A 27,952-nucleotide genomic window follows, 5' to 3' on the forward strand; every position below is an offset into this window, starting at 1 on the left:
TTGAAACTCAACTGGGGTGTTCGAAAAAAATACAGTAAAATTCCATTTAATTATCATATTCCGAGATCACTGGTTTATTACCTACTTACCAAAGATCTAAAAAAAGTTGTACTAAATAATTATTAAAAAAACGAATTTTTAAAATCGAATTTAAACTGCTGTGAGACATGCTAACATGTCGCGCGAATGACTAAAACAAGTGAGTCTAAACCGTGAAATTATTTAGTGAATTTTTAAAATACGGGGATTATACTAATCTTGTAGGAACGATGTTTCCTACAGGGTTTATTCAGGGAATGTAGAATGCGAATGGCAGTGCTTTAATAGTAGTTTATGCAACTGATACATAATGAGAGGCCTTAAAACACAAGTGTGGTTTTATAAAACGAGCGTCAGCGAGTTTCATAATAGAATCACACGAGTGTTTTAAGGCCTAACTATGTACAGTTGCATACACTACTTTATATACACACATATCATAAGTACTCTAAGATGGGTTCAGAAGCCGTAGGGAAATGACCTGCATTGCTACCAGTGCTACCTGTAAAATATCTATAGACTCTAGATATTAAAATAATGCAATTAAAAATATATTTGAACAAATACAGAAACAAACTACTTACTCATATTTTCAACTAAAATGTAAATTACAAACAACTTTTCACAATTCTACTTTCGTAACAGCAAAAAACCAACAAACAAATGACAACAGTAATGGCGGCAATTCGATCCTCCGTCAAGACGATTTTTTTTTTATTATAGACAAACGAATGAAGTCCCTACTCTCATGTCACTCGAGCTCAAATGTCGTGCGGTTTATATTAAAAAAACATACTGAATTGACGTTTCGTATCGATAACTGTTTTAATATCTATGAATACTAGAATAGAGACCCACTTAAGTTCCGGCAGCTGTTCCAAATTTAAACTCATAACCTTACAAAAATCTATAATGTAATAACATTAAAGTACAGATTTTACCTACTACCACAGATAAGAAAGTTCTCATAGTAAAATCTGTTGTAATAATGCTGGTCATTTCCTACGGTTTCTGAACGCATTTTAGAGCACTAACGATATGTGCGTAGATAAAGGAAGTTATTGGTTTAAACTGTAAACTACCCTTGTTTATGAAATGTATGTACCTATCTCTCAAGTTGTTTACATCCATTTTACATCTGACATGGTAACCACACTGTTGTTGATGTTCTCCTGTTCAACATGTTTTTCTGTTTGTTTTGCTTTTATCGTCTTTGTATTCTTATATGTGTGTCTCAATAAATTATTATTATTTTTATTCATATTCTTACTTCTCGAAATATACTTTTACGAATGTAAAAGAAAATGAAAAAATTGCTACCTATTTTTCCCGGAACTGGAATCTATAACCTAGTGCCTGGAAAAATGTTGGTCTAAGATACAAGGTCATCTTGTATAACAACTTCATAGGTATAATTAGGTATAGGTATAATAAGTAACTAGCTGTTGCCCGCTACTTCGTACGCGTGGATTTGTATGTTGGTGGATATATATTTCACATGAGCATAGAACATTATGCAGCAAAAGATATCAGTAGGGACGGTTAATCATTTGTTAATAATTATACAACGCTTGAAATTGGTCTTTCATAAACTACTTATGAAGTTTCAAGCCCCTAACTGTAAAAACTTGTTCTCGATATAATCCCTCGCAACTCTCTTAGAAGATTTTCAAGTAGTGTTATGGATTTAAGCTTTGAGGCGTAAACTACAAGACTTGAATCGCGACTGCTGAGCCTTGAAGCCTCGAACCTTAAAGCCTCGGAACCTTAACGACTCGAACTAAGAGTTCGTGTTGCTGCTTACGAGCAAAGAAACCTCGAGTCTTTTGGCCTCAAGCTTTAAAGCCTCCTAAGTTTTGAAGGTTTAAGTCTCTAAGGTTTTTAGCAGTAAAGGTCTGGAGCAAAAAGTAAAAGCTTTTAACAAATAAAATCAACCTATGCTATAGGGTAGGGTGAAATTTAATACGTTTTTGTGAAATAGGGAAAAACAGAAAAAGATAATTATGACTTATCGCGTGTTTAGAGTTCCGTATAGTCAACTAGGAACCCTTATAGTTTCGCCATGTCTGTCCGTTCGTCTCTCTGTCAGTCCGCGGGTTGGCTCAGTGACAAGTACTAGAATTTTACCTTCTTATTCCTCTGTCCGCAATAATCGCAATATTAACGAAGTCCACAAAGAGTGTGGTGGTATTTTTGGTTATAAATTCTGCAGAAACCGATATGTTTTATTGTATCTTAGTTGTTTAGTTTGCGTTTATGAATTAGTCAATAGCGGTTCAAGTAATCACCCAGTCTTAATTAAGTAATAAATATGTTTTTAAATAATTTTATTTTTATTTCTTATGACTCACTCATATAGGACGGAACGGAACGGGAAAATTTTAAAATATAGTTTCATAGAAAATGTATATGTATACGCAACGGAATCACGGTTCTAATGGACACCCTATATACGTTGCAGGCAGTAAATGCGTTAACTGATGTTAAGTTACTCTTCCGATATAGATAGGTATATCGTAAATTCTCTACACAAAAATAATTTCTGCAAAGAGAGCTCAACGTATGAGCTCTAAGCTTGACACAAGCTTTTAAGGTTCGGGGGCTTGAGCTTAAGTTTAAGAGCTAGAGTTCCCTATGAGGCCCGAGTCTTAAAGACTTCATTTTGACAAGTCATAAAAACTTTGAGTCGTTAATGTTCTAAACCGCTTTGTGAGCAAACCTTTAACGCTCTAGCTTTCAAAGCTTGAGCCTTAAAGGTTCGCGAGTCGTTAAGGTTCAAAAGTCTTAAAGACTAGTCTTTTAACAACACTATTTTTAAGTCCACCATTTTTTTTAAATGTTTGCTCCTGATGCAAACTTTATTACTTAATACAAACTTTTCAAAAACGGTGAAATCAGTTTTCGCGGAGTTTTCGTCTATTTTAATATAATACTCTTTTACCAAGTTTCAAGTTCCTAGCTTAAAATAAAACTTGGACCACATAGAAACTTACATCCCCCTTTTAACCTTCTTAGCGGTTGAATTTTTAAGAACCTTGAAATAACTTTTTTATTTAATCATACAATGCCTTTCTAAGAAGTTTCAATGTATTTGTAATGGATTCAGACTTTCAACCCCTTTTTAACCCTTTCAGGGGATGTATATTTAAAAACGCTTAAATTACTTTCCATTATTCTAATATTATGCCATTATACTAAGATTGAAGTCCCGCACTCAAAAAAAGGTTTCATCTCCATACAAACTTTCACCCTTTTTTACCACCTTGGGGGATGAATTTTCATAAATGCTGAAATTAGTTTTCTTCTCTTTTAATTAAATATCTTTCTACTAAGTTTTAAGTACCTACCTAGCTTAAAATAAAATTAGGACCCCTACAAACTTTCAACCCCTTTTTAACCACTTTAGAGGTTAGATTTTTGAAAACACTGAAATTATTTTTCTCATATACAAAGATTCAAGTCTGCACTCTAAAAAATTTTTGACCTTCATACAAACTTTCAACCCCTTTTTCACCACCTTATGGGATGAATTTTCAAACACGCTAAAATCAGTTTTCATCTCTTTTAATGAAATACCTTTTTACGAAGTTTCAAATTCCTAGCTTAAAATAAAATTCGAACCCTATACAAATTTTCAACCACTTTTTAACCGTTTTAAGGGATGAATTTTTAAAATAGCTGAATTTTTCTTGTATTTTAATAATATGCCCTTAAACAAAGATTCAAATCCCGCACTCACAAAAATATTTGATCTCCAATATCTCCATACAAACTTTCAACACCTTTTTCACCCCTTAGGGGATGAATTTCTTAAAATCGCTTCTTATCTCTTGTAGACATTATAAATGTAAACTGGTGTGCAAATTTCAACTTTCTAGCTTTTGTAGTTTCGGCTCTGCGTTGATGAATCGTCAGTCAGGATACACGTATTTTTATATATATATATAATTTTGTAATTCCCAATCAAAAGGGTACTTATTGTCGGTTGTCAATAAGGCGCTATTTCCATATAGCTTCAGCTTGAAATCAACCTTATTGACAAGCGACAATGTGCTACCTTTTGGTTGAAAATGTCACATATATAGATTAACGTGGTATGACTGAAAGTATGCTCCTTTTATAACTGGGTGTATAAAAAAACACCTTCCATTTTAATTTCTGGTTGTTGTGATGCCTTAATGAATGGAGTGAACTTTTTATTCTACTGGTATAAAATAAAATACACAACCTGTAATAGAACTAAGTAGGTAATTAATGAAAATGTAAATAGGTTAATATGTTTAATAATACAACGAAGCTGTTTAACAAACTGTTTATTAATGCTTTATTATGGTAGTATTAGCTCTCAGTCGCCTAGCGCGTACCTTCGGAAAGTTGGTACAACCCTACTGTACAACTCAAAACAGAACAAGCATCATTGCCTGAAAACGTTTCACACTCTATCGTCACAATAAATAGCTACAACAACATTCTGCACTGTAAACGTATTTGTTCCATTGGTAATCAGGTCAATAGGTGTTCAAAATCCAGTAGGGATAATCAAAACTTATTAATTAACTAAGTAAACAGGGTTTTCATAGCAAAAGCTAACTACAAAATTGGTGTGATGATGATTATGGGTTAGGTAGATTAGCAAAAACAAGAAAGCAGTAGAGCAAATGTCTGAAAAAATTGATAGCTGGGTGCTCGCGGCTGGCCCTCGCCACGTAGTGCAGGTAGGTAGCACGTCAGAGACGAGTCGTACGTCGCACTTATAACAGATTTTTTTCGATGAAAATAACATCAATTATACGATTCTATAAGCCAAGGCACATGTCATTATACCGTTTTTGGAAGAGATGTAGGATTTAGATTGGATCCTAGCTACAAATTATTCAACTTTCCGAATATACCATTTATAATAAGATTGGTTGGTACATTCATATAAATGACACCAATATTAAAAAACTATTTTTTTTCTGCTCAAATTCTCAAAATACTATACTCTAAGCAAACATAATACATAATTTCGTAATCATTATAATGTATATCTATAAAGTTATTTCATAATAGGTAGTTAGACGCAAACAATTGCGTTTTTCGACGCGAAGTACCGGTCCAGTCCGGTGCGCTAACGCTGTGTCTTACGTAAGCGAACAACTCGCAAACGCGAAGAGAAGCGGCGCGGCGCGGTGCGGCGGGCCCACGGCGTTCGCGTTCGCAACGAGATCGCCTACGTAGGACCCTTCTATAGGTATCCAAGCATTAATTCACCCCGCGCCGCATCGCTTCGCTTCGCGTTCGCGTGTTGTTCGCCTACGTAGTACGCTGCGTAAGGCCCGTCGCCGAGTCGCAGACGCGTCCGCCGGCTTACATACCTACACTTCGTTTCGACGCAAAGTACCGGTCCGGTGCGCTAAGGCCCGCCGCCGAGACGCAGACGCGTCTGCCGGCTTACGTACCTACACCTAGCTTCTCTTTTTGTATTTAAGTACGCTCCTTAATATTTGCAACACGTTTCATATAAGGTCCAGATTTTTTAACCACATTGTAAACAGACATTTAATTCTGACACAGCCTTATTTAACATACCTACTCGAACTCACGTCAAGATTTAGCCCTTCAAAAATATGTAAGTTTGTAGGTTTCTGTTATGATGTACCGACATCGTACGTAACTTTCTCTGCCAAAAAAAAGTTTGTTCTTTCAACACTTTAAAAGCATAATCGTAGGCACTACGTCTTTTAAGCTCATATCAGTACTATTTTTTAATCTGTCCATGCACATTTACTCGCATACTACGCATGTACAAATTATGATAATTTATTTACATAAATAGAGTCTGGGACGTGCGCGTGCGGCGCGAGCGCATGCCCGCTCTCCCGTTCCTGCTGGTAATAAGTAAGCTCTCGTCATTACATCTAGGCTCGTCATACAAACGCACATGGCTATTACGTTTAAGTACGCATGGAGAGCGCCCGGACACATTTAGCCGCGCATTTTTTTACAAGTTTTAATAATGAGGTTGTATTACCTATATTTTATAAGTCTTTTGTGATAGATCTTTTAAACATAAAATGGTTACCCGACAATGGGCTTTCAATTATCTTTAAATAAAATTGGGTATTGATGAAAAAAACAAGAAGGGTGTCAGGTTTGTGTTGAGTTTGCTGATGTATGTGTAGATTGAGGTGAGAGGGCGGTGTATGGCTTGCTGGATGCGCCGAGCGCCGACCACTGCGAGGTCGTGTTCTACGGTAAGCGGTGCGGTCCGGCCGCTGCGTACTGTCTACACTCTACGCGGCCGCGGACGCTGTACGGATATTCGTGCATCATCATATTCATTTGTAACATTTCACTAAGGGCTATAGAAACATTATTGTCTATGTAGTAGAAAATTTGCTAATTGTTTCGTATTTGGTTATTTTGTTCGTTGAAAATCTCCTTGTGGAATCAATAAGTTATTAAGGTGGTAAAGCTGAGATATCAAAGTATCGAATCTAATCCATGCAAATGTCTTACGCCTTTATTATATTATTTATTAAAATAATGTGATATTCACTTAACTACAAGAAAGTAATGTGACAAAATTCTACATAATAGATACAAATAAGTACCCAAAAGTTAACCTATTGCTAAACACAATATTTTCTTCAGTACATAAGTTACACAATATTTCTTCGGCCGAGAGAAATAGGTTATGCGTTGCTGTTGACGCTTGATCTGCGCTCTTCTGATCGCCCTTATTTTGTCAGCGGTTCTATGATACTAACGATATAGTTTCACCATTATTATTGAATGGGTATTAATGACGCATTATAAAGTGACTCATAATTTATGTTTTTCATTATGAATCTTGAAACACAAATACAAACTGTCAAGCATAAATATAGGAACTAAACACAAGCTTTGCTCGTAGGTTCAAACTCACCAATATATATATAATTATACGATATACTACTGTCATTCCACACTTGTCCTTTCGTTTGTTCACAACGCCCTTCTTCCGAAAACACTTCACTGGCGGAGTGTCATCATTTAGTCTGGATTTTATCTAGGTACCACTATAAACTTGCAAAAGTTACTGAAAATTTCGGCACTCGACATAAAAAGGAAAAGAGAGCGATTAGAAGTGGATTCGGGCGGGTCGGCAAGCGCATTAGAGCAGTCACAGCTCGAACTCGGAGCGGGTGTGGCGGCGCATGTCAAGACGAACGCGGGCTCCAGCGCGGCGCGCGCGCGAGCCCTCCGCCGCGTGCGCCGCCAGCAGCTCCGCCTCGCACCCGCTCGCCGGAAACGAGCGCCAGCGCCGCCCGAACAGCCGCTCCAGGTAACATCTTAGTCAGATCCGAGTTGCCGCACTGTCTGCCGCCAACGGTCTGTACTCTCCTTGTGCCAACTCGCGCATCTCACAATTGTTGTTCCCGTTAATAGTTTTCGACGCCAAAGGATCGTCGTGCGTGCCGCGCCGCGAGCACGTGTCCGACAGGCGTCCGAGCAGCGCGTCGCGTTCACCTGCTCGCTCGGGACTACCACCATGCGCCCGCACGCCGCCGTTCGCATTCACGGCGTTTACTATCACCGTCTGTGACAATGGCCCGCCATGGATCGGGCTGCCATCTAGAAGTTCACCGGCTCCGAGCTCGCTTCGAATAAGTCTAATTTTTTGGATCATCTCTTTTATCTCGTATCGTAAAATTCCAAGAAAACATAACTTCAAAAACGCGATCACACAGTAACCTAGCACAAACAACGCGTCCGCAGTTCGTCGAGTCCAATTCTGTAATCGGTCCGCGCACGCCGCAGTGTGTGGGACGCAATGGGCGGGCGTGAAAGTGGCGAGCGACGTGCTGGACGTGGCGACAAACAGTGCAGGCGTCGTGGCTGGCGTGTGCGCCGGCATGCGGCAACAGCTTGCGGGCAGTGATGTGCGGTTCAGGTGCGCGAAGTCGGCCGGTCCAGTCACCCCGCAGCAGCGCTGTTCTCTTTGAAGGCGATCCCAGGCTTCCGTAAATTCCGCATCTGTTTCGTAATCTCTAAGCAGACGTAACTTTAGTTGGGGACGCAATTCTCGACAGACTCGCTCAAATCGGAAAGCCCAGTAAACACCGATGGCGGCGTCACCGACAAGCAGCGCCAGAAGAGCAAACCAATATGCGTTAAGCAATCGCTCAGAGAGACGAAGCGCCGCGACACATCCGAGCATCTGCAGTAGACCTGTTTGCACAGGTAACGCCGCGTAGCCATACAGGAACCCTGGTTGTGCGGCGTTAAGGCCAGGGACCAGAGCGCGGCGGTAGTCTGCGAGAGCGCGCCCAGCGGCCGCACAGAAGGCCAACGAACCCAGAAGCAGCGCGCCGTTGCACGCATATATCCAGATGCGGTAATAGCGCATGGCGCGATGCGCGGATGGGTGGGCGGGGCGCGCGGGCGGCGGCAGCGTCATGGTGGCGGACGCCGCGTCATCATGCCGCCCGCCGCGCCCGCGCCGCCGCCACGCGCCGCGCCCCACGCCTCTGAAACAATCATTTAAATTACATTCAGCCCTTGTAGGTAGGACTGTTTTAAACAGATCGACCTAGTCAAACCGTAATCAATAAGGATTGTGTTGTGGGTACTAGACGACGATATATATAATAAACAGATATATATATATATAGAACCCTAAAAATGACAACATTGAAAAATGCCAAATTATTAATAAGTCTTCTTCTTCAGTCGGTCCCTCAATACTGAGGATCGTGACATCATGTCCTACTTAAGTAAAAATGTTAAAGTATAATGTAGTCTAAGTATAAAAATGTCAAGATTCACTGCTTTATTTTGACCGCAGAGCTCTTATTTGTGTGCAGTTGCATTCATATGAGTCATTCCTATAATAAATATGTCCCCGCCTCATGTATGGCAGCGGTCACGTGGGGTGGGGACAAATGGGAATACACCGTGCGGTTATGGGAAAAATGGAAAAATGACCACCCTTAAGGCGTTGAGGGAAGGGATGGAAAAATTCGCATACATCTGGTAGGCCTCCGTGGCTCAGTTGGCACTGACAGAAGCGATTGGACCGGTGTTCCAATGGTCGCAGGTTCGAGTCCTGCCGGTGTAAATTTTTCCATTTTTCCTTTAATTTAAAAATTGATAGGGTACTTCCCGTTGACCTAAAACTATGAAATTTGGCAAGTAATTAGCCTTACACTACAAATACAGGGAAAAATCTGAAAATTGTAAATTTGTTAAAAAAAGTTAAATCTGTACGGAACCCTCGGTGGGCGAGTCCGACTCGCACCTGGTAGGTTTTTTTCTTACAGACATTAGTCGCCTAATGCCAGCGGCGGCGAAGTCGTCGCGGCAATAGAAAAATACACTGAAAAAATATCAACTGTTTACTTATAAGTTATAAGTACGACTAGGTATTCTATAACGGTTCTTTCACACATCTATCGAAAAGGAAAAACATAAATAAGAAACTAAATGTCGGTGAAATCTACTGTCACGTTATCCCATTAGCATATTACCTATTATATATTGTACCTAATTATGGTGCCTCCCTCCAGTATAAAAGAAAGTATCAGTTTATTGCACCAGGTGCTCGCTGCCTCCGTTCTGAAATGGCAGTTCGCTGCCAGTAAGTATGCGAGAACTTGCTTGTCGGATTTTCAGACCCCGAACGTATGCAAATTCAATTTTATTCATAACAGGGTGTAATCCGTCTTGGCTCGGGGCCCGGCGCGCGGCGCCCCGTGTTCGAGACTCCAAATTCACCTTTGTAATTCTCGCATTCTGCTAATGTCGCCTAAACTATTCGCGGATATTATTCTCTACCTACCCAGTACCCACCCACCTACCTAGGTAGGCTGATACCTGCGCTACGTGGTGTTCCAAATTCTGTTGTATTGTAAATCTTTGGATAGCAAAATTTTGACCTTAGCCCAAGGTTCAGAACAGTCACTATTGTATAATAATACTTTTATACATATTATGTGCTATTGTTACAATAAAATAATAAGTGCGCTATAAAATCGTGTCGTTTGTGAATTTCAATTTTATTAGTTTTATTACCAATTGATTAACAAAGCTATTATAGATAATTTTTGGGTATTGTAGTCAACTAGGAACCCTTATACTTTCGCCATGGAACATGCCCATCTGTCTGTCTGTCTGTTAGTCTGTCCGTCCGCGGCTTAGTTCCTGAGCTGAAGTAATCGTTAGTAGCCTTACTAAGAAAGCAATCTGGCATTTCTTTTTTTAGGGTTCCGTATAGCTCAAAAGTAAAAAATGGAACCTTTACAGGATCAATTTGTTGTCTGTCTGTCTGTCTGTTAAGACCCTTTATCTCCGGAGCGCGTGGAGGTATCGAGTTGAAATTAAAACCATATAGTCAGGTCTACAGTCCTTTTATGAAAAAATCAAGCTTCTAAGTTGATGTAAGAAAAAGATACGGCCGTTTATGCCGCAAAAAAGTATGATAATAAATAAAAATAAAATTTGGCAAGTACATAATATCGTCTCATACTACTGAAAACTATACATTTGTAACTAAAGTAATTAAATCATAAAAAATATAGATGTACCTACAAATTTGTACGTAACCCTCGGTGGGCGAGACCGACTCGCATGTTGCGGGGCATTCTACAAGCGGATTCTGATAAAGTAAATATAAATAAATAAGCGTTACGGATGTTAAAAGAAGGATTGTTCACTGTTTTTCTATTCTTTAGCAACTCCAATAACGAATTGATGAAAATTGAACTATTTATTCGATATCGCCATATGCTTAAACTTGCTAATAATATTTGATAGACAAAGTGTAAATAGTAGTAAATGGGCCTTTGAATGCTAAGAAGTCATGCGTTGTTGCACTTAGAAAGCTTTGGAGTACACTCTCAAAGTAACCTTCATGCTGCTAAGGTTTATATTTGCTAGCTTGTACCAGTCACGTTGGTGTGTGCGTCTCATTTTTGGTTATTTCATTCATTTCATCATTTCAATTTTAGTAATTGACCGAAGCGTAGCGAAGGTTTATGGTTTGACTCGCGCATTTTGCTTTTGTATGTCCGGATGTTCTCCTCTACAGGTTGCAATTCTCAACCGATTCTCGTGAAATTTTGTGACCAAATTCTATGATCAAATAGAATTTTTTTGTCGAACCGGTTTTTGGAATTTTTTCAAAATGGCGGAGTGGTGATAGCTCGCGCCCAAACAAATAGCCGTATCGATATCATAACAGTATTTTCTTTTAGAGATATGTTTACAGATTAAATGGCAAAAAATGCAGAAATGTTGTATTGCTGGTTTTGGCGGTATTTAGATGTTTAGTTTTTACTCGAGAAAGAGTAGCCGTATTTCGTCAGCTTATATAAGAACTAGCGTGGCGTGTTTTGCAAACAGTCGCTTTTTTCGTTTGCAACGGGTGGTCCCTGGTTCGATCCCCGGTAATTGTAGGTATGCTGCTGCATAAACTTTGAGGTTTAGGTAGTATAGATTCGTTTGTCTGAGCGGGTTTATGGAGCCAATTATTCAATAATATTATTAAAAAATTCAATTAAAATTGAGAAAATTTTGCCCAACGCCTGTCCATGTAAGTGATCATCCATGTTTAAACAAGATGGTGAAGTTAAGTTTAATAATAACTAACAAAGATGTCACTTTAACACAGGTGACCTAGCTAAGTAGTGCCTAATTTGCTCGATATGTGGTGACATCGTGAGGTCGAAATGGGCCGATTTTTAGGGTTCCTTATCCAAAGGGTAAAAACGGGACCCTATTACTTACTAAGACTCCTCTGTCCTCTCCGTCTGCATGTCACCAGGCTGTGTCTAATGAACCGTGATAGCTAGACAATTTAAATTTTCATAAATGATGTATTTCTGTTGCCGCTATAGGAACAAATACTAAAACGTACGGAACCCTCGGTGGGCGAATCCGACCCGCACTTGTGCGGTTTTTAGAGTTTCGAGCGCTTGATTTCGTGTGGCTCCCTTCAATATATCTCCACTACTAAGCATTTCAATACTTTTAGAAATGCAAAAATCAGCCAGGTATACAGGGTGGTTTGGGTCAGTGAGGGCAATGATTTTATAAAAATAAGCAAAGAAGAATTTTGAGATCTGTTTTTCTGGACCTACATTTACAGTGGCGCCAACTGGTGAGCACAAAAACGGTAGCCCTCATTCATTACTTACTAACAACAGTAGTACATTACCTAATAGTAATAACTTTATCTGACAAAATTCTGCTGACCAGTCGGCAGTACCTTTTTCAACTTTTGTCTAAATAACTGGTTATTCATTATTAATTATAAGTAGGTATACGTAACAATTCATTAAATGACTAATTTTAATAAAAATGAGTACGAACGATAATCGCTATAATCTTCGGTGTAAACCGTACCGATTTTATTAGACTTAAACTTGATGTTTTAGTAGCTAGGTATAAGTTTAAAGTCTTCAAGCTTATTAATACTTGAACTAGTTCTCATGAGTATCAAATTACAAGTATAATGAATGGCTGACTGTATTTTAGAGTATCACATCAGCAACAACAGGGCAAACATCAAATGACTTCGATAATAACATATGTATAAACATATGTAACAAAACATCGAGGCACTTCATTGTATATTTCACGTGATTTTACCTCGGGAGATAGGCGTACATAACCAATATTGGCATTTTTATAGCGGTTAGCGCTGAAAGCCTTACCCTTTCAAAGCTGTCTTGAAATAGGACAAATAATTTATTGTACAGTGATCAAGTCAACACAGCTGCATACAGAAGTACATAGTTAAGTTTTTTTTTCTTAGTTTGCTCGTTAATTTTTTAGGGGCCGTGCTTTTGCGACTGACTTTTTTTATATTGTAATTGTATAATAAATAATACCTATATGTTTTACTTCAGAGTGCACTTCGTTTATAAATTATTTTACAGTACATCTGATGCTACATTACGATACTAGCTGCTATAATAATCACATTACGTAACTACGTCGAAAATTAAAAGGGCTCGATTTAAAACATCCTTCGGTCGTGTTTTAAATTCGCCACGCGTTGCGAATTAACTATTTTTCGCACTTGTATCGTAAATAACTATTATCTACATCCATAATTATCATAACCTCCCTATAATATGTATATTCAGACACGATAAGTTAACGGCCTATATCAACTAACCAGTATTTGTGGGTGCATCGTAATTTTCACTTTAATGTATCGATAACCGATACCTTAATTACATTCAAATTTAGAACATTTTTGAGAACCAATGAAATTTAATTTACCCTCTATTCTAATTTCAAACGTTTTATTCGAAATGAAGTTCCAGTTGAAAACAATTTTGATAAATCTCGCATGTTACTTGATGTCAAACGATATGGCAGTCGGCCCCCTACTCTAGTTTGTCTCTCATTTAAAAAAAACTACGGATGCGTAAAATGCGCCAAAAGATAGAATTCGTTTGTTCGTTCGTAAATACCTATAAAATTACTGTTTTGTTGAAGCTTATGATATTGATGTACATAGATAAAGCAGTGTATGTAGTGTATTTCATTCGTTTCATAAACCCACACTCGTATTTTAATGCTTTTATTATGTAGCAGTCACATAAACTAAATACCATTAGTTTATTTCGTTTTAAAAATAAGGTTGTTAAATTTGTGCAATGTCTAATGAATTAAATAATTTCAATTATTAATTAAGTTAATCAATCATACACTTACATACATGTTACCATTTATTCTAAATAATTTAAATACACTTATGTACATCATTGTACACCTATGATTTTAGTATCAATTCATGTAAATTATTATATTTAGAAGTATCTAATTACAAGAACGATCGATCAAATAATAGATAGGTAGTCTGCGTAGTATAAGTAACTACCTATATTTTAAATTCTTACGTACTTAATTTTGCAATTTCAACCAGCCCTAACCGAAGAAGTGAAGTCTTGCTCTCATTACTGTTAGTTACTTTGTTTAAGTTAAACAATTTTATTGTCTATTCTATTAGCATAAATCGTCTATCCCATCTCCGTGTGTGTAAAACATAGGTAGGTGAAGGTAAATATACTTACAATCCGCCACCCGTGCCTTGGGCGAGGATCCTCGTTAGTCACAGAACCGGTCGCACGACTCTCTGCAGCGCGCCTAGCACGCCTGTCCGCGGCCTAGAACAATAACGGAACAATATCCACCGATTACTGACACTACACTGCCAACCAAACTAGACTAACTAGACAAGGTGAAAGCTTGGATTAATTTTCGGTTATATTAACTTGATGTTATCATGTAACTAATTAGCAATGACACTAGTTTATTAACCCTTATGCATGATTTTTTCTTTTTACCTGGAATTAATATATGTCTTACATAATTGTTTACTGATTCTAGGAAAAATAAAAATAAAAATTAAAACATCGATTTTCACTGCTTAACCAGTATTAGAAGTTACATAGGGTAAATAATAATTTATGTAAATTTATACAATTATTGGTAAAAGATATATCAAAAATCTTACTACCATTAGAAATTTATACTATTTGTAATATACCTATAATAAAGATTTTAAATATAAATAATTACAAACCCCGAAAAAACCGCCTAAATTACATACTAAAAATCATCAAATTTTTCCAATTTTCCGCCATTTCGTGTTAAAAGAAATGTAATTTTTTTAAACTTAAATACTGCGCAAATTTGAATAAAACAACGGAAAGCGTATTAATTTACAATCAAAATAATTATACAGGACCAAATAGATTTTACCTAATTATGCATAAAATTATATGTTTTTTGTTGTGTACATACATACATCACTATGCATTCAAGGGTTAAGTAACGAACTAATGATATGTAGGTACATATGATAAATTTCACTCGATAGATAATCGAATCGATATTCGTAGTTCAATATTAGTGGGTGGGTCCACTAATATTGAACTTAAAGGTACTGATTGTTGTTCATATATGCCTAAGGCGAGTGGCGTCAATATTAACAACATGACAATGTTGTCAGTTGACAACATTATCAGTAACACACTTATCTTATACACATAGCGAATAAATACCAACAATCACATAATAATGATACACTAGTGTAATGTCATAATACGAGTTTATATAAAAAAAGTGACAAAGGCTTCCAGTGTTCTGTGCCAGTTAGGAACCGGCGTGAGATTGTTGGAGGGTCTCTGACAGCTTCTAAACATATGTTTCAGACCTACTCTGTGTTGACTTTATTTGTTACTTCTTAGTTTGCGGTTTTTGGAAAAAATAATCGATCGATACCTTACCATGGAATAGTTAAACAGTGGTTTTGTGAATGTGAATTGTTTTTTTAGACTAGGGGTTCGAAACTGTTATTGCAAGTAAGTTTAGTAAAACATAATTGGTATTAGTTGTGCGAGATACAACCCTTTACAGCCACCAACAAGCTGGTCTAGTCATACATGTCTTTTGAACGATATTTAATTAAGTAGATACGTAAATACAAGTTGACAGTAGAGTAGGTATTAATTGTGTATCTCCAGCAAAGTGATGCGCTGGAGAGGGGTCTGACATTTCACGGCGTTACGTCTAATAAACCACGCACCCACCGTTCCGAACGCTTTCAATGGGCAATCGCTTTATAGGTCACACGAATACAAACTTCTCAAAAGATAACCTTTAAAGCTGCCTTCCTAAACAAAACCAATACCTTGCTTTTAGGCTTTTAGAGCCAGGCGCAAATTTCGTCAGTCATCTCCTCCCGGGCGAAAACTCGTATAGCGGTTAACGGCTATGTATGATGAACCCTCGTGAACGTCAGCTGCCGCTCAGTTGGTGGGCTGAGGAATGGTAGCCATCGAAACGCGTAACACGGTCTTTCCACCGCGATACAACCGGCTGACGATTTGTTTTATTAACAATAGCATCTAAACTATCATCTGACAAAGTATCAAACGGGAGGCGATGACGCCGATGACTGAAAAGAATTTTCTTTTTTAGATGTTCATGTGACCAGCTGACGGTTTTTCCACAGCGATACAATCAACTGACGATTTTGTTTATTCACAATAGCATCTAAACTATCATCTGACAAAGTATCAAGCGGGAAGCGATGGCAAAAAAAATTAATAGACTTTATTTGCTGCCATTCCTCAACCCAACAACGGAGCGGCAGCTGACGTTCACGAGGGTTCATCATACATAGCTGGTAGCCGCTATACGAGTTTTCGCCCGGGAGGCGATTGGTCATGGAAATCTCTTCCTGGCCCGCGGTCTATTTCTGCCTCGAATATTCCGCGAAGTAATTCTTTAAGATAAAAATATTGAATTTTTTGAAACCTTATTACGTGGTAAACGTAGTAGGTACTCGTATCCTAATAGGTACTTGTGCATGAATTCGTTCGTATTTTTACTTACCTAACCTAACCTAACCTTATAAAAAATCAACAGGCAAAGATACCGTCAGCAAAAAATCTCAAATCAACCACTAAAGATAAACAAAAACATAAAATTATAAGTAATAAAATGAAGCGTGTAAAAATAAAATGATCCTAACCATATTGTCCGTTCACTCCGGTTGGGGCGGGGACAGCACAGGCCGCACTCGCAGATCAAATTGAACTAAGAATTGGGACGCCCGCTTTGCCCCTATTTCCTTATTGATTAGCATTGGTAGCCTTATGCTTGATGAGAAAGCCAAAACAACTCGCTGCCTTTCGTTGGAAATATAAAGCATTTCTATTAAATGGATTACATCTTCATATTATACAATTTCAAATAGTTACTTATGTCATTTGTTGAGATGTGAGATCTGAGATGAAAGAAGCTATATTCTTAAATACCATAGTATATGTTGTTTCCAAACATAAAACAAAGCATAACAAACATATACAACATAAACAGAGTGTAGTGAGTACCTATCGATGAAACAATTCTAAAATAAGTTGGTCGTGTGTGTATTTTTTTTAAATCGTGGATTCAGTTAAAGGTTTTTAAAATTGTGCAATGAATTACGAGTATTTATTCATTTTGGAAATGGAAATTAATCGTTTAAGTTAGCGGCGTGCCCAGCACGAATACACCGGGACCCCGAGAGGTAACTTTTAACTGATTGTTATTACAAAACGTTGTTCGGAAATTAAACATTTAAGTTAGCGGCGTGCCCAGCACGAATTCACCGGGACCCTAAGATTTAGACTTTTAACTGATTGTTATTACAAAACGTTGTTCGGAAATTAATCGTTTAAATTAGCGGCGTGCCCAGCACGAATACACCGGGACCCCGAGAGGTAACTTTTAACTGATTGTTATTACAAAACGTTGTTCGGAAATTAAACGTTTAAGTTAGCGGCGTGCCCAGCACGAATACACCGGGACCCCGAGAGGTAACTTTTAACTGACTGTTATTACAAAACGTTGTTCGAAAATTAATCGTTTAAATTAGCGGCGTACCCAGCACGAATACACCGGGACCCCGAGAGGTAACTTTTAATTGATTGTTATTACAAAACGTTGTTCGGAAATTAAACGTTTAAGTTAGCGGCGTGCCCAGCACGAATACACCGGGACCCCGAGAGGTAACTTTTAACTGATTGTTATTACAAAACGTTGTTCGGAAATTAAACGTTTAAGTTAGCGGCGTGCCCAGCACGAATACACCGGGACCCCGAGAGGTAACTTTTAACTGATTGTTATTACAAAACGTTGTTCGAAAATTAATCGTTTAAGTTAGCGGCATGCCCAGCACGAATACACCCCGAGAGGTAACTTTTAACTGATTGTTATTACAAAACGTTGTTCGAAAATTAATCGTTTAAGTTAGCGGCGTGCCCAGCACGAATACACCGGGACCCCGAGAGGTAACTTTTAATTGATTGTTATTACAAAACGTTGTTCGGAAATTAATCGTTTAAGTTAGCGGCATGCCCAGCACGAATACACCCCGAGAGGTAACTTTTAACTGATTGTTATTACAAAACGTTGTTCGAAAATTAATCGTTTAAGTTAGCGGCGTGCCCAGCACGAATACACCGGGACCCCGAGAGGTAACTTTTAATTGATTGTTATTACAAAACGTTGTTCGGAAATTAAACGTTTAAGTTAGCGGCGTGCCCAGCACGAATACACCGGGACCCCGAGAGGTAACTTTTAACTGATTGTTATTACAAAACGTTGTTCGGAAATTAAACGTTTAAGTTAGCGGCGTGCCCAGCACGAATACACCGGGACCCCGAGAGGTAACTTTTAACTGATTGTTATTACAAAACGTTGTTCGAAAATTAATCGTTTAAGTTAGCGGCATGCCCAGCACGAATACACCCCGAGAGGTAACTTTTAACTGATTGTTATTACAAAACGTTGTTCGAAAATTAATCGTTTAAGTTAGCGGCGTGCCCAGCACGAATACACCGGGACCCCGAGAGGTAACTTTTAATTGATTGTTATTACAAAACGTTGTTCGGAAATTAATCGTTTAAGTTAGCGGCGTACCCAGCACGAATACACCGGGACCCCGAGAGGTAACTTTTAACTGATTGTTATTACAAAACGTTGTTCGAAAATTAATCGTTTAAGTTAGCGGCGTGCCCAGCACGAATACACCCCGAGAGGTAACTTTTAATTGATTGTTATTACAAAATCTTCGACGGCATGGTTCTGTCTGCGAAGTCAGGAATGTACTCTCTCTCTCTTCCGGAAATCGTTTTTTCCAGATCACGATTTTTGCGATTCGCAATTTTTACAATTTATTTTTTTCTCAATAGCTTCGTTTCCCGAAAGCATTTCTAACCATTCGCATATTTTCCTATTAATTTTATTTTCCAGTTGCTTTTTTTCTGTTACGTTTTCGAATCATTCGCATATTTCCCACTTTTCTTACGTTACGTTTTCTAACCATTCGCATAATTTAGATATGTATTCTTATTATCAGAGATAGATATAACTCTGTAATAGATGTATTTTTTTGTAAATCAGTATCGTACAATAAAATAAGTCGGTTCCGGTCGGCACTGATTTGCTGGCAGTTCACCTAACACTCGCTTTGCTCGTCGTCGCACCTATCTATTTTCTGTCTTCCTTGATTGTAAACAAATGAAATATATAGTGGAAAATTTTTCAAATGGTTAGAAAACCTAACAGGAAAATAAGCTATTGAAAAATAAAATAAAATGGGAAAATATGCGAATGGTTAGAAAACGTATGGTGCCTTACAACATAATTTGCTAGTTGGGCGTAACAGGAAAATAACATTAATGGGAAAATATGAGAATGGTTAGAAATTCTTTCGGGAAATGAAGCTGTTGAATGTAGTAATGTTTAGTTTTTAGAGTTGCCCAATTTCACAATAGATGTCGTTGTTCTATCGGCTGCTTCGCACTGTTAAGATTTTTCCACAGCCCCGTATATAGTAAATTTGGTTTCGGAATAAATGAGTATTAAGATTTCAAGTGAAGTGTTTCATTACAAAAGGTAGGAAGTGCAGTGCAGTATAGTGAGTGAACAGAAGCTATTGAGAAAAAATAAAATGGTAAATAATGCGAATGGCAAAAATCGCGATCTGGAAAAATCGATTTCCGGAAGAGAGAGTACACGCTCTTTCTGCGACGGTGGCCACACTAGTGACATTAAGTATTAACAAAGATAGATATAACTCCGTAATAGATGGATACAGTTTCAGGAAAAAACGTGCCTCGAAAATCACGAAAATTTTATTCTCGATCAGATGGCGCCACTAGTTTTGGCCTACTCTCGTATAGAGGGCGTTGATGATTTCGTTTGTTATTTATAATTTTAACGCATATCAGTGAAAGAACATGGGTCAAAAACATATAAAAATAATTAATGCAAATAAAAAAATCATTTATCCATATTTAAATACATTTTAACGTATTTTTATAAATCTACATTTTTAGTTTTAAAGTATGTCGATAGATGGCAGTGAATTTACAGTGGTTACAAAATTTACTATGACAGTACCGCTCTATCTTATTATATCCTCTTTTGTATTAAGGACCTAAGTATTCGAACTTTAAAACTATCAACTTGATTTGTTATTACTCTCAATGCTTATTGGTGCGCTCGAAATGCACTACGGCTTTGAATCGCTTATACATATATGTTTTTCTCACTTTTACGCATTACACACATAATAAATAAGTGTAATCCTATACCTCATGAGCAACACTACCAGGTTGCATTCTTCACCATTTTATACAACAAAAAAAAGGTGGAAGCAACTAAACTAAATGGTAGCGCTCCCATACTGAATTAGTGACAGCGAGTTGTTTAAATATTTTAGTCATCTAGTAAATAGTTAGTAGTCGGACAAAAACGGGAAGTACGTAGGCATAATCATAAAGTACCTACCTAGTCCGTGATTTATTGTTCAATTAAAAAATTAAATCCCAAATTCCCCTAAAGATTATTTACTGTACTTTGCAACATTTATCGAACAACATGCATACAATAAGTGCATCTACAATCTACATCTACTATGTAGGTACCTAGTAGTGATCTGAAATAGAGGTTTTTTTTAGTAACTAGTGCTTATACTTAATCAAAGCAATATCGGAACAGGGAAGAAGGCAACCGCTTAAAGCAACAAAAACCAAATTGAAATGTTTTGTTCAAGCAAGGGGAGCATGTAACAATGAGTGGGAGCTGGCAGCGACAGTGGTTGGCAACATGCCAGCTTTATTACTATTGCCTTACAAACACCAGGAAAGGAACCACGTAAAAGTGAGTTCGGAATGCGTAACAATTATGCATTATCATAGATCAGTCAGTCTTCAGTGGTTTGCTTTGAGTGAGTGCTATGTAAGCAAATTTTTTTATGTGGTGCGCTGCACGCGGTCCAAATCCGGGAAGGCGCCCTCATACACTGAATGAGTCAGGCATAGTCCGACGTATGTGGTGCGCCGCACGCGGTCCAAATCCGAATTTTTTTGAAATTTTTACATAATAATAACATTATTATAAATATTACAGGAAAAATAAAATCGCACCTCTATCTTAAAAACTTTTTTTTTATTGACTAAAAACATTTTCTAATTTAATTTGCAATTTAAGCCCATTTGCGGGTGTTTGATACTTGAAATGTCAATGAGATTACACTAAAAATACCTTCTTTCAAATATATATATATTTTTTTTTTTTTAATTTATTTAGGAAACAAACAGTCACATACAGATAAGTTTAAACTTGCAGATATACAATAAGACCTACCTATATAGTTCCATTAATTATAACATACTGATATTGATAACAAGTAGAAACAGGGCTTGTTCGGCACTGCCTATAAATAGGAAGGTACACAGAAGTAACAATTGGATACACAACTAATAAAGTACCTAAGTATTAAACATGCTTACAAACATACATACGTTACATAAGACTATAGAACAATTACAATTTTTTTTTTAAAGCAAAGTTACACTGCTATGGAAAAAGTAAGCTCCGCAGACCACTACTATATTTACCGAAAGACAATGAGAAGATATCTAGATTTATGAAATTAACACTGTAATCATGACAGGCTCGTCTAAAAAAAGTATTTTTGGCGAAATTAGATCTACAAAAATCGATATGGAATGTTTGGGGGTGGCGCGAGGGAATACGAGACAATTTAAAGACAATTTTTTCAAGAAGAGTGGAAGAATCAGTAAGGCCATTTAAGAGTTTATACAGAAACATTTGGTCTATATAAACACGTCGTGTATCTAGTGGCCCTAGACTACGACGGTGTGTGCTATTCTCTGACATATTCAGACCGTGGCGGAAATTGAGCGACTTTAACAACTTTTTTTGGATTCTTTCAATTCTTTTTATGTGAACGGTATATTGAGGGGTCCAGACGACGCTACCGAACTCTAAAATGCTGCGAACGTAAGAGGAGTATAATACTTTTAGGGTGTTTGGATCTTTAAATGGTTGAGATAGTCTGAGTATCAGGCCCAGTTTCTTGTAGGCCCTCTCGGAGATGTGGTCTATGTGTGAAATGAAGTTAAGCTTAGAATCCAAAATAATACCAAGATCTCGGACCTTGGTGATTCTATTTATGATCTTTCCTGAGAAACTATAATTGAAAAGAAGGGGACTTTGTTTATGAGTGAAAGTAATACAGTTGCATTTATCAGGGTTCAGAAGCAATTGGTTATAACCGCAATATGCGGCAAAGCTATCAAGATCGCGTTGCATGTCCAGGCAGTCGTTCTTTGTTTTTATGATTTTGAAATTTTTTGTATCGTCTGCATAAACTAGATGTCTTGAACTAGAAAACGATGAACCCATGTCGTTTACATATATGATAAATAAAAGCGGTCCTAAATGAGAGCCTTGAGGGACCCCTGAATCAATGGTTAAGTATCTGGAAGTATAGCCTCTTAGTGATACTGCCTGGCATCGGTTCTGGATGTAGGATTCAATCCACCTGTAGAGGTCTCCGTGTATACCGAGTTCGTATAATTTGTGTAATAACATAGTGTGATTAATTTTATCAAAAGCTTTTGAGAAATCGGTATACACGGCGTCAACCTGATGACCGTTGCCAATAGCGTTCAAAATAAAATCAGTGAAGGTAATAAGATTGGTGTCAACACTACGGCCACGAAGAAAACCGTGTTGGTCAGGGGAAATTATACGAATGATACAATTTGTCAATTCGGATGCAACTATTTTTTCTAATATTTTGCCAAAAATGCATAATTTAGATATGGGTCTATACTGTGTAACATCATGTTTATCTCCGCTTTTATGTATTGGTGTTATTAAAGCCGTAAATATAGCAAAAACTACCCGTTGACCACGAACGCTGTAAAGGGTTTGAAACGTCGGGATGTATTATAAATTCAATATACGCGATATAATCCGTTTTCATAGTTTTATTTCATAAAGCAAAAACTGTTGAAATCGGTTCACATGATAAAGAATTAAGTATCCTTGAAAACCCATCATACACACAGGTCGCGCAAATTAGTTAGTCAATTTGCCGATAGATGGCGCTGTACACAATTACGCTTAGTATACATACTTCTGGTCAAGTCATTCGTGATTCTATTTACATGAGGAAATTGAAAGTTTGTACGGAACTCTCGGTGCGCGAGTTAAACGAACTCGCACTTGACCGGTTTTTATATATATGTACATACATTGCTGAGAGGCGTAAAGATATTGAACTCTTAATAGACATAATAATATGCAAATGAAATTGGCGCGGGTCAATGTGTCAAGGTCTGCGGGGTGCGTCTTATACAGAGGGGGAATTCGGGAAAGCGTATGATTCGTGCATATTTAAAATAGCGAGTTCGAAATTCAACCTGTTTTTGACAGATAATTTTCAACACTAAAGGCCTGTTTCACAATGTCCAAGTAAAGTATTGGATAGCTAATTAACAAATAAATTAACTGCCAGATAAAATTTCCTACAAAAAAAGCATTTTATCCAGCAGATAAAGCTTATTTAGAGATTGTGAAACGCCAGCGATGATTTTATTCGTCAGATAAGTGGCAAGTAGCTTATTCAGGACTTTAATTGGACATTGTGAAATAGGCCCTAAAACGTCTAAATCAGTTGTAGGCCAAGCAATAAGAAGGTATAGAGGGAAATACTGGAACACAATTTTTAACTTCGTATCTTTGTTTGGACTAGTTGGATGCTGAACCCACCCGTGTCAACCCACAAAAACTTAAAAAAATAGATTTTTAATGCCATATTGTAGCTGGTCCGCTCGACTTTATTTTGCAAAAATGACCTTAGTGATTTGAAATGTATAAATATTCCAAAAGAAGGAAAAAAGGTTAACACAAATCCGTTAACACGTGTTGCCTGATTTACATTAATGCGTGTAGTACCTTAACAGTTAAGTCTTACTTAACTTATTTGTCGTAGAAACGGGGTTTGGGGTCGCAAAAAAATTTTAGTGGTCATAAAGGGTCGTGACACCATAAAGTTTGAAAAACACTGCCTTAACTTATTGCAGTAATGGGCAGAACGCCAAAATGTCAATAATGTCTTAAGAGAGGTTATTACTGCAGAAATCACATTCCATTAATTCTGTTTTACCAGAAGCGCTATGAAGGTAACTATTGCAAAAAATTGTGTTTATAATAAGTAATTTACGAATTTAGTGCACAAATCTGTTATTTGTTGCGTTTTCAAGAGGTAATACTAATGCTAATCGAAATAAGGTATTTATAAAGCGTTAAGCATTTTATTTTTCAGGTAAGTTTGCTGAAATAAATTATACAAAACCGCAAAATGCTGTAGTTTTTCTTAGCAATTCATTTTAAATGTCAATATCAACCATTTGAATGTTTGCACATTCGTAAAATAATGTTATTTTTATACGTATATTGATTTTAAATAACTTGTTACAGTTGAATCATTCTTGCAAATCGAAAAAAATATTGCAAAACAAAATTTAAGTTATACTTATATTAAGTTAGTATTTAACAACAACGAGTTATGTGCTATAACAGTCATGTTAATTATAAGTTAAGACAGATTTACACAACTAGCAATAATGTGTTAAGTATAATGACACATTCTTTAGAAAGTTTCACGTCATGATGCAAATCGCAATAAACAAAAAAGGGATTATTGCGACAAATTTATATTTATTTCGAATATTATAATTATAAATAACTAGTATTCATTGTATTTAAATTGACAAATACAACAGTTTGAACAAAATCTTTAATATTTAGAACAAACACTCAAAAACCACGAAAAAATCTTTAGACGCCATTTTCTCAAAATGTTGCTTATGTGGGTTAACACATTGTTGCTTTTCAGCATCAAGTTAGGAGGTGAACATATCAGAAGTCCCCGGCCGTAACCCTGGTGCCGGGGGGAGAGGGGCGTTTGAAGGTCCACTTTTTCGGTTTTTCACTTATATCTTGAAAACTTTGCGTCTTAGCGACATGACTACTTAAACAACCTATGTACTGTCCCAAACTCAAACCATCTCTATGCAAAATTTCAACGAAATCGGTTCAGTGGTTTAAGCGTGAAGAGGATTGAAAAAAAAAACATTTTTTTTTAAATTTTGTTTTTACTTAGGCATGGTGTCAATGTTGATACCATAAATGAATTCAGCACCCCCGATTTATACGAAAACGATACCAAACCCGGCCTAGCAGCTTCACTAATGTAGATAATTAAGATAAACATGAGGGTTCTAAATAAATCTTCAAGGCCGGATATCTCAAAAACTATACAAGATGTCGATCGAAAAACTTATTAAAACCTGTAACAAATTAAATCACTTTTCACTTTGTATAAGAGTCTTCAAAAGCACCAGGGTTACGGCCGCCGGGCACTTTTGGTATGTTCACCTCCTAACTAGTCCAAACAAAGCTACGAAGTCAAAAATTGTATTCCAAGGATTTCCCTCTATAACTTTTTTTAACATTCTATATATACCATAAAACTATATTTTATACCATCATCAAATAACAATGGTAGCTCTAGCGTAGCGCTGTAATAGCTATACCTAAAATACCTTTATGTAAGTAACATATTAGAAACCTTGACTTAGAAACGCACTACCTAGTAGCTACTTACTTACTTAGTAGCGCTGAGTCAACTTAGAGTTTGGTTTTTGTCCAAGTGAATTTAAGCATTTGACGCCTACGAGCGCTGCTTACTGTGCTTGCAGTGCTACTGAGCGGGTAGTGGATAGATGACACAGATTAGATGTCTTTATTTCTGTACTCTTATACGTATCGGCCTTGTATTGATTGCCCCATATACTCGCAAAAATGTATATGTATATTATGTATTTTATTTACTTTTATACTTATTAAGTTACATACCTACATAATACATGTCATATAAATGTATTTTTTATTACATTCCGCCAATAAACGAAGTTAGATGATTGTATGGAAAGGTAGGTATATAGTATTTCATTGAAGAAGAAAGCGTCATAAAAACCCATACTGAGAGTTTCTTTGGTTATTAATTTGTGAAGGATACACCTCACACCAATACAAAATAAAGTAGAGCGAGTGATAACAAAATGACATTAATTTATCTGAACGGTCTCTAATTTAATTATAAAACCGGTCAAGTGCGAGTTGGACTCGCGCACCGAGGGTTCCCCGTTTTTACCCTTTGGGTACGGAACCCTAAAAATGTAAGTTGTTCAACCGGTTCGAGCATGTGGCTGTACGGCGTAGCGGCGTAGCAGCGTAGCGGCGTAGCAACGTAGCGCGATGCCCGCCGCGAGAGCAGACCGTATTTTCACTGGTCTGATAAACCACTTTAATTTAATAATTCTACACCCACATGTAAATCGTAATAAATTTGGTAAATGAGCCATACACGGATTTAAAAATTCAAAGTTGTTACTCTTGGTATCATCATATCACACAGGTTTAAAATTAGCACCCTCTTATACGGATAATGGTCTATGGAGCTCTTAACTTTGTATGGGCTATGTTTACAGGAAATATGCGAATCTGATTGATGTGTTTGGCGTTATTTTAATGTGCAAAATATCATTAAGATTCGGATTCATTGATTCAAGTTACGATCGGCATTCTGCATTTCATACTGTTGTGTTTATTTACTTACATAAATTTGTGAATCTATTTGTAAAGTTATTTGAGTCACGTTTAAACGTGTCCTTCGATGCCAAAAATAGAATAGGTCGCAATTAATTAGACTTGTTCGGGCGCGCGGCACGGCGCCGGCACCCGTGAAACTTTCACTATAAATGGAATTTATTGTCTGCCTGATAACCGATAACGTTATTTTAATTGACCCTATTAATAACCCACTTAATTAATTATTTTATTAAACTGCGCAAGTAGATAGTCCAATTAATTTGTGTAAGAAGTTTATTTAACGCAGAACTAAACTAATAAGAAACGTAGTAGGTGCAAACAAACAGTAAAATTGAAACACTCGGTGAATCGTTTCTATTTTTGTGCACAGACCGTGGAAACAGGATCGACTTGAGTCGCTACACTGCTCTATGCAGTGCATGTGCAGCATACCTACCAGTAGGCGGTGTGTTGGAATAGAATATGTATGTAAAAGTTGAAAGGTCGGCTATTTAAAACAACGCTCGGAGCCGACCCCTCGCCAGGCACGGTAGGCAGAGGTAAGGAAATGAATGTTCATGTATCAAAAAGTGACCGTAAAAAACAGTAAATAGGCGGCGACACCATACATTGAAGTACCTTACACTTACTAGACCATACACCTAGTATTTTATATAGATGTGCACCCGTGCGACCGTGAGGGACAGAACATACGCAAACTGACAAAATTAAAAACACGTTTTAACATTCCTGACAACATACCAGAAACAACCTACGTAATTTGGTCGGGTTATTTGCTGCCCCTCCCCCATTTTATCTCTACATTATTATACCTCTATGGTTCATGTCATAGAGTCTCCTATATATTACAATACTCTTTGGTCTCAGAGCCTACCTATCGCCACCGGAGAGATTAGGAACTATTATTTACAGCTGAAAGCTGGTCACTTTTGCAACAGTTCTGCCATAAGAGATTGACATCCTTTCTATACCATCCATAGTTCCAAACAATAAATACTAGCAGGACTGACTTTGCAATCCTTTGACATTGACACAACACCGACATACTCATCCATGTTTTTGGTAAACATGATAAAAACGTACGTAAACGCGGGTTACTTGACCATAATTTTCACTGTACCTTTAAACATTTCCTATCACGATGTTCGAGATACAAACATTGAAATCTTATAAATAAAGATACGACAGAGTTCTAATTAATTGGAATACCTACGAGAATTATTGAAGTAAAACGTAAAACTTCTTTAGGCGCGACTAGAGGGTAACTCAGATTTTTTTTCTGAAGAAAGTAACTCTCAGTAGTGACGCACGCACAATAGGACACACGTCGAAGTGCCCACATAGCGATAAACATCATCGTCTAATAAGTTTTACTTCAATC

General features: G+C 37.2%; 2 protein-coding genes across 7 annotated transcripts in view; one reads left to right on the top strand and one right to left on the bottom strand.

Annotated features, from left to right (window-relative positions):
• The window catches only part of LOC134754840 (uncharacterized), a 193,962-nt gene that overhangs the window by 46,615 nt on the left and 119,395 nt on the right, over window positions 1-27,952 (top strand). The gene's annotated exons all lie outside the window — the stretch shown is intronic.
• LOC134754895 (CD82 antigen-like) overlaps window positions 4,340-27,952 on the bottom strand; it is a 99,319-nt gene continuing 75,706 nt past the window's right edge. For 4 of the 6 annotated variants that reach the window (XM_063691365.1, XM_063691363.1, XM_063691364.1 and 1 more), the window contains 2 exons: window positions 14,091-14,183; window positions 4,340-8,534 (listed from right to left, as the gene is read on the bottom strand). In XM_063691365.1, coding sequence (XP_063547435.1) covers window positions 7,361-8,464 — 1,104 coding nt within the window. In that variant the 5' untranslated portion in view covers window positions 8,465-8,534; window positions 14,091-14,183 and the 3' untranslated portion in view covers window positions 4,340-7,360. The remainder of the gene's footprint in view (window positions 8,535-14,090; window positions 14,184-27,952) is intronic. The other 2 variants (XM_063691360.1, XM_063691359.1) reach the window with 1 other exon arrangement.

This window comes from Cydia strobilella, chromosome Z (assembly GCF_947568885.1).
Source record: "Cydia strobilella chromosome Z, ilCydStro3.1, whole genome shotgun sequence".
NCBI lineage: Eukaryota > Metazoa > Arthropoda > Insecta > Lepidoptera > Tortricidae > Cydia > Cydia strobilella.